This window comes from Gobius niger, assembly GCF_951799975.1.
Source record: "Gobius niger genome assembly, chromosome: 16".
Taxonomy (NCBI): domain Eukaryota; kingdom Metazoa; phylum Chordata; class Actinopteri; order Gobiiformes; family Gobiidae; genus Gobius; species Gobius niger.
The window spans coordinates 14,795,089-14,807,877 of NC_136867.1; the positions used below are offsets into that span (position 1 = coordinate 14,795,089).

The following is a 12,789-nucleotide window of genomic DNA, read 5'->3' on the forward strand; positions in this document are numbered from 1 at the left end:
GACATTACTATGCTTTTCTCTGCTTGGTTAATCTGCCTGCCCATCAGATCTTGAGGATATTCACCTTATTCTGCCCCGCCCACTTTTGCCTCTTTTTGCTTTGTCTCGGCACTTCCGTTGTACAGACACTTCCGTTGTACAGACACTTCTGTTGTACAGACACTTCCGGTCGAGCGCAAAGCCTGTTCATTTAAACGAGAACGAGGGAAAACATCCTCCGCTCAAATCTGATGTTTAGTAGATTGATTTGTGTAAAATGTCCAATGTTCATTTGCACCAACAAGTCAACACAGAAACGTTTCTCAGCAAATGGCTTTGTTTTCGTGTAGTAACTGATTTTATGTGGACTTCTCCAGCCCCATGTTAACAGATAGGAGAAAAGGGGGCGGGCACAAGTCATGGCGGCGCCCATGCGAGCCTCCGGAATAAAGTGAATAACACCAGGGCGGCTCCCAGAATACACGTGTTTATAACAAAGGCGTGTTTTGGCTGGTCAGGCACAAAAATAACAAAAACAAAAATGTTTGGTCAAAAACGTAAATAGAAGGACAGAAGTGTAATTCTCATTACCCCCACACATTAGTGACACAGTGGCTGCCCTCAGCTCCGGGTGGGATCAATAGCCTGATGGATAAGGACAGATGCGTTGGGGATCCAGAGGGTTTACAGGCTTTCTGGGCGCATGGGCGATTGACACTGGCCCTCGGACGACCATTGAGCTGACCTTTGATGATTGATGGTCCAATCACAAGCATTTGAGAGATGTCAGGCACTTCCAAGCAGACACAGGAGAATGAACAATCTGCTATGACATCACTAATAGTAGTAAATATTCTTGGACTACATATCCAGACTACATATCCACATGTTCACAACTTCATTAGATATGCAATTCAACCAGAAGTTCAGAGTGTTGAGAAGTGAACTATGTGCCACTCAGTTGAAAGCACATTCATCTCATAGCAAGAAGGTGAGTTCTCTTCAAGGACCTGGAGAAGATAAAGAAAATCCTTACACCGCAGTCGTCTACTTCTCTCAAGAGGATGACGCACTGCAAAGAACACTGTAAAGTTAAGAAATACTGAAATTACCATGGCTACTACTACTACTACTTCTACGACTCGTAATAGGCATGCAAATAGAACGGCCAACTGTTTTGCTGCCAGGCCGTAGGAGTAGGTAACATGCTCTTCTGAAGGTCACTTTTTTATATAAATATAATTTTGCTCTATACCTTCAATCAAAGCGGATATTAGCTCAGCTTCTGGTAACAGAAGACCTCTTACATTGTGCAGAGGTTTTCTAATTGCATAGTCTACGGACATTGTTCTAATTATGTATTTTTTGAAAGGTGCTCCTTGGTGGTATAATTGCTTCCTTGGTCTTATTTGCGTTTTAACCAGGCTTCATTAAAGTTGAAAGACAGTGAGTATAATCGGCAGTGACAATGTCTCCACAGCTTGCACAAGTCATTATTATCCCTAAGATAGACCCTTAAATATTATCATAATTAATTCCAGATAAACTTTATTGTCTCAGAGGTGGGACATTTGTTCTGGGCTGTTCACCCATGCTGCAGCCAGATCATTGCACATAAGACAACAACTGATTAGAAATATACAACAGACAAGCTAATTGTCTTCATGGTGTTCAAGAAAAACGGACAAATCTGAATTTAATGCTTGTTCAAGTAATAATTATGGTATATATCTTTCTTCTATTAAATGAAAACGTCATTGCTCTTTACACTTTGAGTAATCAGAGACTTATGTGGAGTGTGGGATGGACAGTTAGTAGCCACAAGGATAACACACATGTCAACACAAACAAAGAAAGAAAAGGAATTTTAATTGACTATTATATTATAAACTGGAGCGGTACTGCTACGGTGGTAAGTTAAGAAAAGGAGCATTTAATATCCTAAATATAGTCATTATTGTGCTGTTTGCTACCTGTCCTGAATAGACAAATTAATAATCCCAATACACTATAGACTGTGAGCTCCATTGACCTTGCTTTTTTATGGTCAGCGCGGTTAATTAAAGGTGTAGGTTCCAAAGGTTTGAACAGTATTGACAATAAAATGAGTGTCATGGTCCCAGGAACGACATATTGGACACCGAAGATGGAGGACCTCATTGGAGGCGTGACTTCAAGGTTAAAGGGTGTATTAAAATGGTCCTGGGACACTAAGGGGTTTCCATAATGCAGTCACCTCTTGGCTCAGAGCAGCCCTCAAGGTTTCAGCCATTGATGAAATGAGAAAAGCAGTCCGGGCTAATCTATAGCAGCTCATTAGCACAGGGTAATCAACCTGGCTTGTTATGGTGAGGGATGGAGTTGGCGGATGCAACGGCGAGAGGGAGGGTTTTGGATTTTAGCATCAATGGGCCCGTATCATGCACTATTATTTGAGTTTTTAAAATACTTTTTCACATCGTAGCCTTGGTTTTTTATGGTGAACTATGGAAAGAAAAAAAAATGGAAAGAAAAAGAAATGGTGAAAATATATGCCTTTGAATGTTTGTACTGTAAATTAGGGTAAAAACAATAGCTGCTGGCATTAAAGTTGGTTGAGAGCACAGTGAAGACAACAATCAGAATGCTGAGAGAGTTTGGAAGACACTTGGATTACCGTTAAAAGCCAATTGTTTTTTTAAGCATTTAATCGTTTGAAAATTAAGCCATTTTGAGTGATTTTACTTCATTACATTCAAGCAGACTTTTCAAGGTATTTGCGCTTGTGCTTTCAATTTGACGATTGAAGGAGTGATACATGGATTCTAAAGGAAGAGTACAAGGCGGCGCAATGTTACGGCTGCTTGTAACAAACTACCCTCAGTAGACCTCTTTTTCAATAAGCAACACCCTCTTGCCAGTGGCGCAGGCACATAGAGAAACAAGATGCGGCTCATGCAAGATAACGCGTGTCCAACGTCGCGTTTGGAGAAGTGGTATTCTTCAGTACTATGCTGCTGCCTCTTGCCACCTTGTGACTTCACAGACACACTCGCTACTTCAACCCGCTGAGACTTCATTACCCATAAACCGCTGTGCTTTATGAGAGAAGTGTGCATGCTTTGCTCTAGCCGTCACTGGCATTCACTCAAAAGCGGTGTGAAACTTGTGGGAAGATCATGCTGTTGGTCTGTGTCTGCCTCACTCATGGATGGGGCTGACTCGAGTCACACATGCAACTAGGATAAAGAACATATATTTTATTTGTTTAGGGAGGCGATGTAAAAGCCCTTGAATATGTGTGTGGCAGCAAAAGAATGTTAAACGTGCTCTTCCAAACTTGGAATGAAAGAATGCAATGAAAGATGAGGACAATCCCCATGAGCTACACCTGTTGGTTTCTACCACACACAACTCCAGAAAAAACTCAACATACAGTAGAGTAAGCCGCACATTTTGGGACTGTGATCCATCCAAAGATTTAACAACATTTCAGATGGGCTTTTGCATATCAAGACATCAGCTTGTTTTATTTCTGGGTCAGTTCTGATGAGAAAATGTAAAAACAAAGTCCAGACTTCTGTTTTACTTGTGTAAACAGTGTTTGCACAAGCAGTGTGTAATAGTTAAGGCATGATTGTAATTCCACAACATATTCAGACAGACTGTCTTGACAGAAATCAGAACTCTTCAGAATGTTTTGAGGGCTGAACAAGCTTGGAACAAGCTATAACTAATGTTATTGGTTCACTCATGCCAAACAGTTCGCCCACTTGAAAGCACTTCTCACTGGGGCCTATTAACATTCCAAACATATGTGGACAAATTACTTTTCGCTTGAATAATGATTTATAGTCACTACTCATTGAGATATAGGGAAGGGTAAATAGTTGGAATTAGTTTCTGTTTGTCTGTTTTGGCGCAGCCTCAGCCTTTCCAACACAATATCACCAAGAAACTCAACTATAACAAGTTTCATTCTTCAAACTTTAACTTCAAGAAACTTTATCAGCAGCTTTTATTATCTCAGTATTACCAGCAAATCAGCAATTTACGGCTGAACAGTGTGGAACAGGGGTGCTCTGTCCTCATGAAAGGGCTCAGAAAACCATTCCCTGTGGGCCTCAGGACACTGTAAAAAGCAGCTTTAAAAGTGGAGTCCGCAGCAAGACCATCTCAGCAAGAACTCACATAGACACTCACATACAGGGCATAAAGTGGAATTGTATCAAGAGTGTTTTATTATTTGATACTTAATAGATAGGTTAAAGGAAAAAAAAAGTAAAACTATAATTCTTCTTATAATTATGTCTGCGGACAATACACAGCAGCCATATACAAGCCCCACACAACAATGAAGAAACCACGGTAACTATGCTACAATTTGGAAACTGCACAGTTTAGGCTTTTTTCACTCAGGTTTTTGTGCTGTGTACACAATACAGTCTGTGCAAGCAGACACCAGATGGTGAAAATTGCTATCATGAATGAAGTGTTATAGTGAATATTTCCTTTTATGCCAAATAAAGAAGGCACACACAGAAAGATTAAATCTTTACAAACAGAAATCAGACTTGGAATTGACGTTTTGTGTAAGGTTTTATTTGCACAGCAGAAGAAAATAAGATCTCAAGGACAGACCCAAGAAGGTTGAGTGTAGTTCTCAAGCTGAGGTCCCCAGGGGTGTTGCAAAAGCTGACACCTGCTGTGTTCAATGATTCCAAAGCTCATCAAATGCATTGTGGTTAACCGAGACCTTCAACATGGTAATGCACGAATATATTCAAGTAGCTTCTTCATTCTACGACTAACAAGCACATAACTGTAACATGTCTGCATTTAAAGGATAGCATCTAAGAAGAAACAGCAATTTCTAGTATGGTACTGCAACAGTTAGTGCTTTTGCCACACAACAAGAATGTCCCTGGTTTGATTCCCGGGACCAGACGTTCTGTGTGGAGTTTGCATGTTCTCCTCATGTGTGCGTTGGTGTGCTCTGGGTGTTCGAGTTTCCCCTACCACTGTAAATATGTACGAAAGGATCCCCTCTGGACTAAGACTATTGATAGAAAAGAAAATGCCCTATTCACTGACAGCTTAACACAACTCGACAGCTCTCAATATATATTCTCAAGATATACTTTTTATTCGGTGCAGTGCTTTCCTGTTGTGGCACATCCCGTCTATGGACTTCCTTGTTTAGTCCACTCAATCCGCCGCTCACCCCCAGTCAATACACTTCACCTTTTCATTTTCTGTCTGCAGTCTATTTGGCGTCGGACTGGCGGCTCATGATCGGGCGAAAACATTTAAGGAAATAAAGAGACCCTTCTGTCTGGCTCCATTTGCCCATCACCCCGGGAGATCAGACATACACAGTTTTCTCATCTCGCTGCTATTGAAATGAATGACGCTGCAGGGTATGGAAGATAAGGTTGGACATGACGGTGTGGGACACCGATTTGCTAATCTATATTCAGAACCTCTTAGAAAAATTATACGGATTCGCCGACTGTGAGAAATGCACTGAAATCAGGCAATAGCATGACCTGACGAATATGCAAGTCCATATACTAGAACCAGCAAAAATCGTTTGACCTTAAGGAACTCGACTCCACTTCATGGGCCAATTGGTTTTCTGAACATGAATTGCTGGTGTGTTCCTTCCCTGGACTATACTTAAGATATAATTAGCAACTAAACATCCAAATGTACAGAAACGTTGTTCACTGTAGCCAAGAACAGTATGTTGGAACCAAAAATATCGACTGCGGCATAATGTTACGACTTATTGGCTCACGCACACACACAGACTTAGAAACAACAAACAAACTTGGTCGTCATGGGTGATGAAGACCTCATGACGACAGCGTGATAAAGTTTGTTGTAAAATGAAATTCCCCTCGAAGAGAGAATGGGATACCTTGGCTCTTACCTTCCTCCCAGCCCTGTGGACTTCCTGACTTTTTGTGTGCTTTGTCAGGTCGGTCAGCAGCTGCTACGATGGTCCAAGTGTACTCTGGGGTTGTGTCCTGCAGCGCCTCACAGGCCCCCCTGGTGCCGGGGCAATGTGAACCTGGGAGAGACAATAGCACCGTTATAAATGAGGTCCCTGGGATTCACAGCAGTCATAAGGATAAAACATATTTAATTATTAGAGGTCGACTCATATTTTTGTATATTTTGATTGGCCGATGCCGATATTCTTGGCCGATATTTTTGGGTGATATTAATAAATGTCTCGTCTATAATTCCGTGTTTGCTTCTAAACAGCAACATTTATTGAATAGTGACGGCACGGGGCGTTTTATTAGAGGGGTTTTAATAGATACTTCAGAGGGAGCACACTTAAATGACAAGATTCCAAAACTAAAGAACAGTAAGGGCCCGAGCCCGAGTGTTTCTAAATGCAGTGCCCCTTTGTAAGAGCACACTTTCAGTCCTGGTGCAATAAGTGGGCAGGACAATGTTTTGTAGAAAAATGTTTCTCCTCCAACCAGACTCCGAGGGCAAGGGAGAGGGGTGGTGGGGGAGTGGGGGTGAACACATGCTTTTGTTTGGGTCACGCAATTACAGACTGGCACCTACTTTGGCACAGTGTCAGGAGGACTCATTCTAAGGTTTTCCTTTAGTTTTTTTGGTTTCTTTTTGAAAGACACTAGGTAGAAACAAACAAAGCTGTTCAAATACCTATTTGAACAGCTTTGTTTGTTTCTACCTAATGTCTTTCAAAAAGAAACCAAAAAACTAAAGATTATTACTCAAGAAGACATAATGAATGCAATAAAAGAAAAAAAAAGAAAAAAATAAATAAATAAAGTTTTCCAATTCAAAAACAGGATGTCTCCATTTCTTTTGGCCTTTTAGTGGCCAAACATTGGACCGATATATCGGTCAACCTCTGTTAATAATAATAATAAAAGTTGAACATTTAATTTATTCACTCAAATAATTTATGAATACAAGCAAAACATACATTTCAAATACCTTGCCGTGGTTTTAACTAATCAGATATGTGCCATATATCTGTTCATTTTTGTTTTTTCTTTCCCATGTTAATACAATATAAGACAAAACCACTAACTGCTGCCCCAAACAGTTTCATTTTCATTTCATTTCATTTCATATTTTGATCTTCTCCATACACATGGTATAGAGCATAAACTAAAAACAACACACTTCACTGATACAGTGGAGAACCCCCTTTAAGAAGGCACCAAGGTTAAAGATGCTCTTTGTGCTTTTAGACTGAAACAGGAGCAGCAACGATGATAGATGGATAACTGCAATAATACTTCGGCAGATAATTATCTAAAAAAAACAATATCTCATTGTGTGTACACTCTAATATGACATGTAATTCAAATATTTTTTTCTGTCCTTTTGCAGGTTCAGTGTTAGACTCTTGTTAGTTAAAAGTTGTTCTTCCGTGCTGCTGTAAGGACCTCCAACTGTTGCCCTTTGCGTCTTTGTGCTCCATCTGTGCTCAGCGTCCCATCGACAGGACTCTCACTCTCGCGTCCCCGGGGCTTGGTAAATCACTGTCTGCCCCTGGCCACTTTCAAATGACTTCTGCCTCTGAGGAATAAACTTGCACCTGCACACATTCTACGTATTTCCTGTTTATCGCCATTTAACTCCAGTCAAATATTGTGTGTGTTGATGACGCGTGAGTCCTCGTTGTTGCTTTAAGAGTGACCTGTTCAGGACAGTGAGTTTGGAGTGAGACCAAATGGAAAATCCCTTGAGATAAATTGTACATTGGCTAAAGCCACCAAGGGCACTGAGGGCAAGCTAACCTGGTCGATGAGAAAAGTACAAAAACAGTCTGGAGCAATTGAATGGAAAGGGAAAAGTCCAAGTATATTTAATTAAAAAAACAAAACATTAAACTTTCGAAAACATCTTACATAGTGTCAGTAAGATACTTTAAGTTCTTTAGCGTTTTGTAAATAAAATAATGTTTTTAAAATAATAATGATTATAATTTGATCAGCATTGATCTCTCAAAATGATGATTATTTTGTAAAATAAATCTGCCAACTGAAAGAAGACGTAAGTAGCTTTTTTTTTTGTTATTTAGTAATAATTTCAAACACACCTTGATCCCTATCTTACACTTTGCTGGTTAGAAAAGTTTATATTGATCTTATGCAAAGTCTCCCTTATTCATTCTTTTGCAAAGTCTCCCTTATTCATCATTCAAAAAGCCCTCTGCCTCTTGGTGAGATTACGTAGGGCCGTAAACAGAAGCTAAACAAAAGGAACATCCACAATGCTTCACAGCACAACTCCAGGTATGTTTTTCACGAGGAAGCAACATTGTAACATGCAAAAAAGAAATACAAAGTACATTTTCAATACTAACCGCCCTTTAACACTTTAACCTTGGCAATTCTAAAACGCTATTTGCTTATAAAAAGCCAACTGCATTCTTCTCAAAAGATTCTATGATCTTGTGATCTTATTAATTTCAGACTCGCACACATTCTAATTATTTTTTTAAATACCCCAAAATTGGGAACATTTTAATTGACCTGTGACTGTAATTAACATTGGTGTATGCTTTATTACTTTTACTCAGAATCAATATCTTGCAGAAGTTAATGACTATGAACTTACAAGCAAGTGGGAGTTGTTTTAGCAAGGTTGCATCAACACACATTACCTAAGTGCTTTCCAATGAACAAATGTCAGTCAATTCTTGGAAAATTTCAGCATCTATATTGTGAGTAATTGATGCGAATGCTACCTGCGCCTGCCACGACAGGCGTCGCTTTATCTGGGAAGAGTATGGCAGATGGCCTTTGACCTTTCAGCCTTATTCATTACTCCAAGCAATACCTGCTGGTCGATTCCACTGCACTTACTTTCCACAAGGTCAGTGAGGGGCCATTTATCTGACTCTGTGTTTGACTGAAGTTTTCAGTAGTGCTTCGTAGCTTATCAGATACATGTGTAGTGTAATTGCAGTGACTTTAGCAGTCACTAAATTATGTTTATGAATGTTTATATTTTTATCTTTGGGTTAGGGTTTTGCGACTGTATGGCTGGGTATGTTCAATGTTCTTACCATAATCTTCAACCCCACATTTATCATTGCCTAAAACTACAAAATGCAAAAATACTTTTCTGCAATTTCTTTGATCCAAGAAAGTTATTGTTAGTTTAGGCACCACTGGTTCCTTAACTTTAAGAGTTAAAGTTATATTGAAACACAATAAAAAACATTTATTGTGTCAACTTTAATTATAGTTATGTGTGCATTCCTCCCACACAATATGTCAAAATGTGTATTATGCAAAGAAACATTCTAATTGACTGACGTTTGACCTGATTTTCTTGGTTGTCCTGTGTGTGTCACTATCTTTTCACAGGATCAAGCTCAAATGTCAAATTTCCAATTCCACTTGAACTTGCTCCGTAACCCCATCCTCAAAATCCATCTTCAGAAACACAAAGCAAACTTGCTGGCAGGGGGTCAACAGAAAATCTTCACAGCAGCAGCAGCAGCAGCAGCAGCAGCATCCCCACAACCCCACAACATAATGAAAAACTTCAAATTCTCCTCTGCCTTATAGTGTGTTGCAAATCATTAAAAGAGTTTTTCAATCTTTTCAGTCAATAACATCCCGCAGCCTTTGTTGTAGCAGTATTTTTCATTTGACACGGTGGAATCATTTTTTTTTGCTTTTGTGCGTCTGAACCATAACAAAGATGTTTTACTTTGAGCAGAGAAGAGACTGCATTGATCTGCTAAATTCTGCCCAGGGAAAGTGCTATTTTTGTCTTTCTTCAGTGTGATTTATACATTTTTTTTGGAACGGCGTTACAGTCATTGCTTTATGTAGGGCGGGTCGTCATGCGCCTCGAGGGTTGACGGTTCGAATCCCGCAGGTGCACACTGTCATTGGGTCCTTGGGCAAGACACTTCACCCACCTTGCCTCCAGTGTCTGACAGTGGTGAGTGAATGGGTCAGTGTTTCCTTGGTGTAAAGCGCTTTGCGTGCCTAATGAAGATAGAAAAGCGCTATATAAATATGACCATTTATTTTAGGCACATTCTGTTCCGTCTGTCCTTGTAGGTAGTGTAGGCATGCTTTACTAGGATGTTTGTAGGGATGGGCATCGTTAAGGATTTATCGATACAACTACTCTTATCGATACTCCTTATTGATCCGGTACTTTAGCGGTACTCTTATCGATACTTTGAAAGGAAAAGAAAAGGTTAGAAAGAGGCTACAGTAAAGCAGCTTCTACAGCCTTAGCCTATATTTATTTTTTATTACACTTTTTATTACACATTTACTTTTCAATTAGCACATGCACTTAATATATGGGAGTTAAAATATTTTTTTTCTTTTTTTAATTATCATTATTATTATTTAGGAAATGAAGGATTAAGTCTCATACGTGTTTTGTTAATCACAGGCTGTTGGCTAGATTTGACTGTAGCTCTGGGACTGAGCCTGAATTAAAACTTAGAAATAAAATAATAATAAACTAGAGCCTGTTTTCTGCCACTCTCAGCTTGTGTCCAGTGGGTCAACACCTTGCACTGACGTACACTCACACGTGTGCACGTACACGCCACCATGTGCGCTGTTTGTGGAGTTCAGGCATTTGTGAAAGAAGAAAAGTGCACGTGGCTCGTCTGTTTGTTCTAAAGTCATTACTTTTTACAGCAGGTTAGTGGCAGCAGCTCGGGGGTTATCTGAGAGAAGAATCAAGTTTTGAATGTTTAACAACACCACGCGTCATTCCCACGCGCACCTGTCCCGCTGTGGCCGCGCACACGACTGCATGGGAGGCACAGCACGGGCATGATCCGACCGACACGTGCACTCTCGTGCAGCGATGAACGGATCCAATGCAGCGAATGCATCGCTTAGAGCAGAGAGACTTTTTTTTAGTGCTTATTTGAGGGCATGTGGTTAATGCGTCATCACAATGGCCCCGTTAAGAAGACCGAGGCTGGAGCTTATCGGTCCGGATGGACCCATCCCTAGATGTTAGTCTTGTGTCTTGTCTCAGACCCTCAAATTCCAAAAGGCAGAACTGAGGTGGTTTGACCAGCGTTAGGAATACATGACTGTATCAGATAGCAAAACAAACATGGCAGCAAAAGTAAGTGCAAACTTGAAACCAGGATAGAGTTTCTAACGTTTGCTCTGAAAGATGAAGGATATTTGAGAGGGAATGTCTGCTATATTTCACAAGCTTGTGGTTTCATCATCTGGGCGAAAGGAGAGGTGTTTTGCAGTGTGGAGGGCAAGAATAGAGCTGGCTCTCTAAGCTTTCAGTACATACTATTATGTGGTGGCCAGAATCTCTTGAATATTAGATGATGCACTACTACAGTATACTCCCCATTTGCATTATCTGAATGGTGCATTTCACATAGTTGTCTAGCCCAATGCTTTTCCACCGGTGGGTCAGGACCTAAAAACAGGGTCCTTTTCAAGTGCGCCTTATGGGTTTTTGCCAAAAATAGTAGTTGATTTTGATGTTTTTTAAAAAAAACAAGTGAACTTGCAAGGTATATTTATTATAAAATAAGATGAATGGCTTAGTATTGAAGGTCCACATGCCACCAGTTGAGAACGACTGATCTGACCACACACAGTTTTGTCCTTTCTGCCTGATAAATCTCACACCTTAAACCGTTATTCACAAACCCTGCTAATGTAATTGGTAATCTAACTAGAGTAATTATTTTAACCGTGTGTTCCCCCACCTACAGTACAAATGAAAGCCTGGTGGGGGTTGACACCTGGAGGACGCCATATTTAAATAGTCTCACTGCTGCTTCGTCTCAGGTTCCCTCACGCTTTTTGCAAATGTGTTTTATTCCACCACTGAGCCTCATTACACAGGAACAGCACTTGCAGCGGAGGGAGGCAGATGTTCTATTGTGGCGCACGGCAATTCCTCAAGTGGATCCCATCCATCTGAGGGCCCATGTTTTCAGCTGGCACACACGCACACGGGACACATCAATCTGCAACAAAGGGGTATAAGGCGTGCGTGGCGGTGGCGGCGGTGGTGCAGGGGTGCTCCAAAACGTTTGCCATAGATGAGACTAATGCTTTATTCCTGAGAGAAAAGGCAATAATGTGAAGGGCGCAGAGAGGCAGCAGCGCTCACAAAAACATCCAAATTGAGTGGTCGCATTAATTGAAATACATAGAGATAAGAATGTACTTTGTAACACACAAAGCACTGTTGCAAGATTGTTTATCTTCTCAAGCTACCATTGATATCATCTGATTAGCTTTTGGTGTTCCTAACACTACGTGACAACGCCAAAATCTAATATTGTTAAAGGGATATATCAGGATTTTTGACAAAGGGCCTCATTTCCTAGTGATCCAGAGTATTGTTGATTTCTGGAGATATGTGACCCGTCACGAGAACGAGGTACACAAGCCGGCAAAGTTTCGAGAAAAACACAAAAGACGTTTTTTTATTTTTTTTATTGATTTTCGCTTTTTTGCAGAATCGTTCAGTTGAAGTCATGAAGAAGCCTCTACATGTTTAAGCTAGCAGTAGTGGTATTTTTAAAAGCATAAACTTTAAGGTTCAAACCTAAATGAGATGTAAATGAGCCCTATTGTCACTCAGAGAGAGATGAGAACAGCCCAAAAGTTTAGAGGCCGATTCCTCTCTTTGACATATTTCCTGTTCCTAAATTCAACTTGCCACATCTTCTCCACATATGATCAGATTTCCTTGTGTTACACATTGTTGGAAACTTTGGAGATTACACTTTCACAAGCTATGTCCCACTCAAAATGCCCCAAAACGAGTTGTGTCCCCCATTCTCGTGAT

The 12,789-nt window shown here is 40.4% G+C and overlaps 1 protein-coding gene across 1 annotated transcript in view; it reads right to left on the bottom strand.

Moving 5' to 3' along the window:
• The window catches only part of alk (ALK receptor tyrosine kinase), a 423,524-nt gene that overhangs the window by 184,477 nt on the left and 226,258 nt on the right, over positions 1 to 12,789 (bottom strand). The window contains exon 3 of the mRNA XM_079573064.1: positions 5,882 to 6,034. Within this exon, the coding sequence (XP_079429190.1) occupies positions 5,882 to 6,034 (153 nt within the window). The remainder of the gene's footprint in view (positions 1 to 5,881; positions 6,035 to 12,789) is intronic.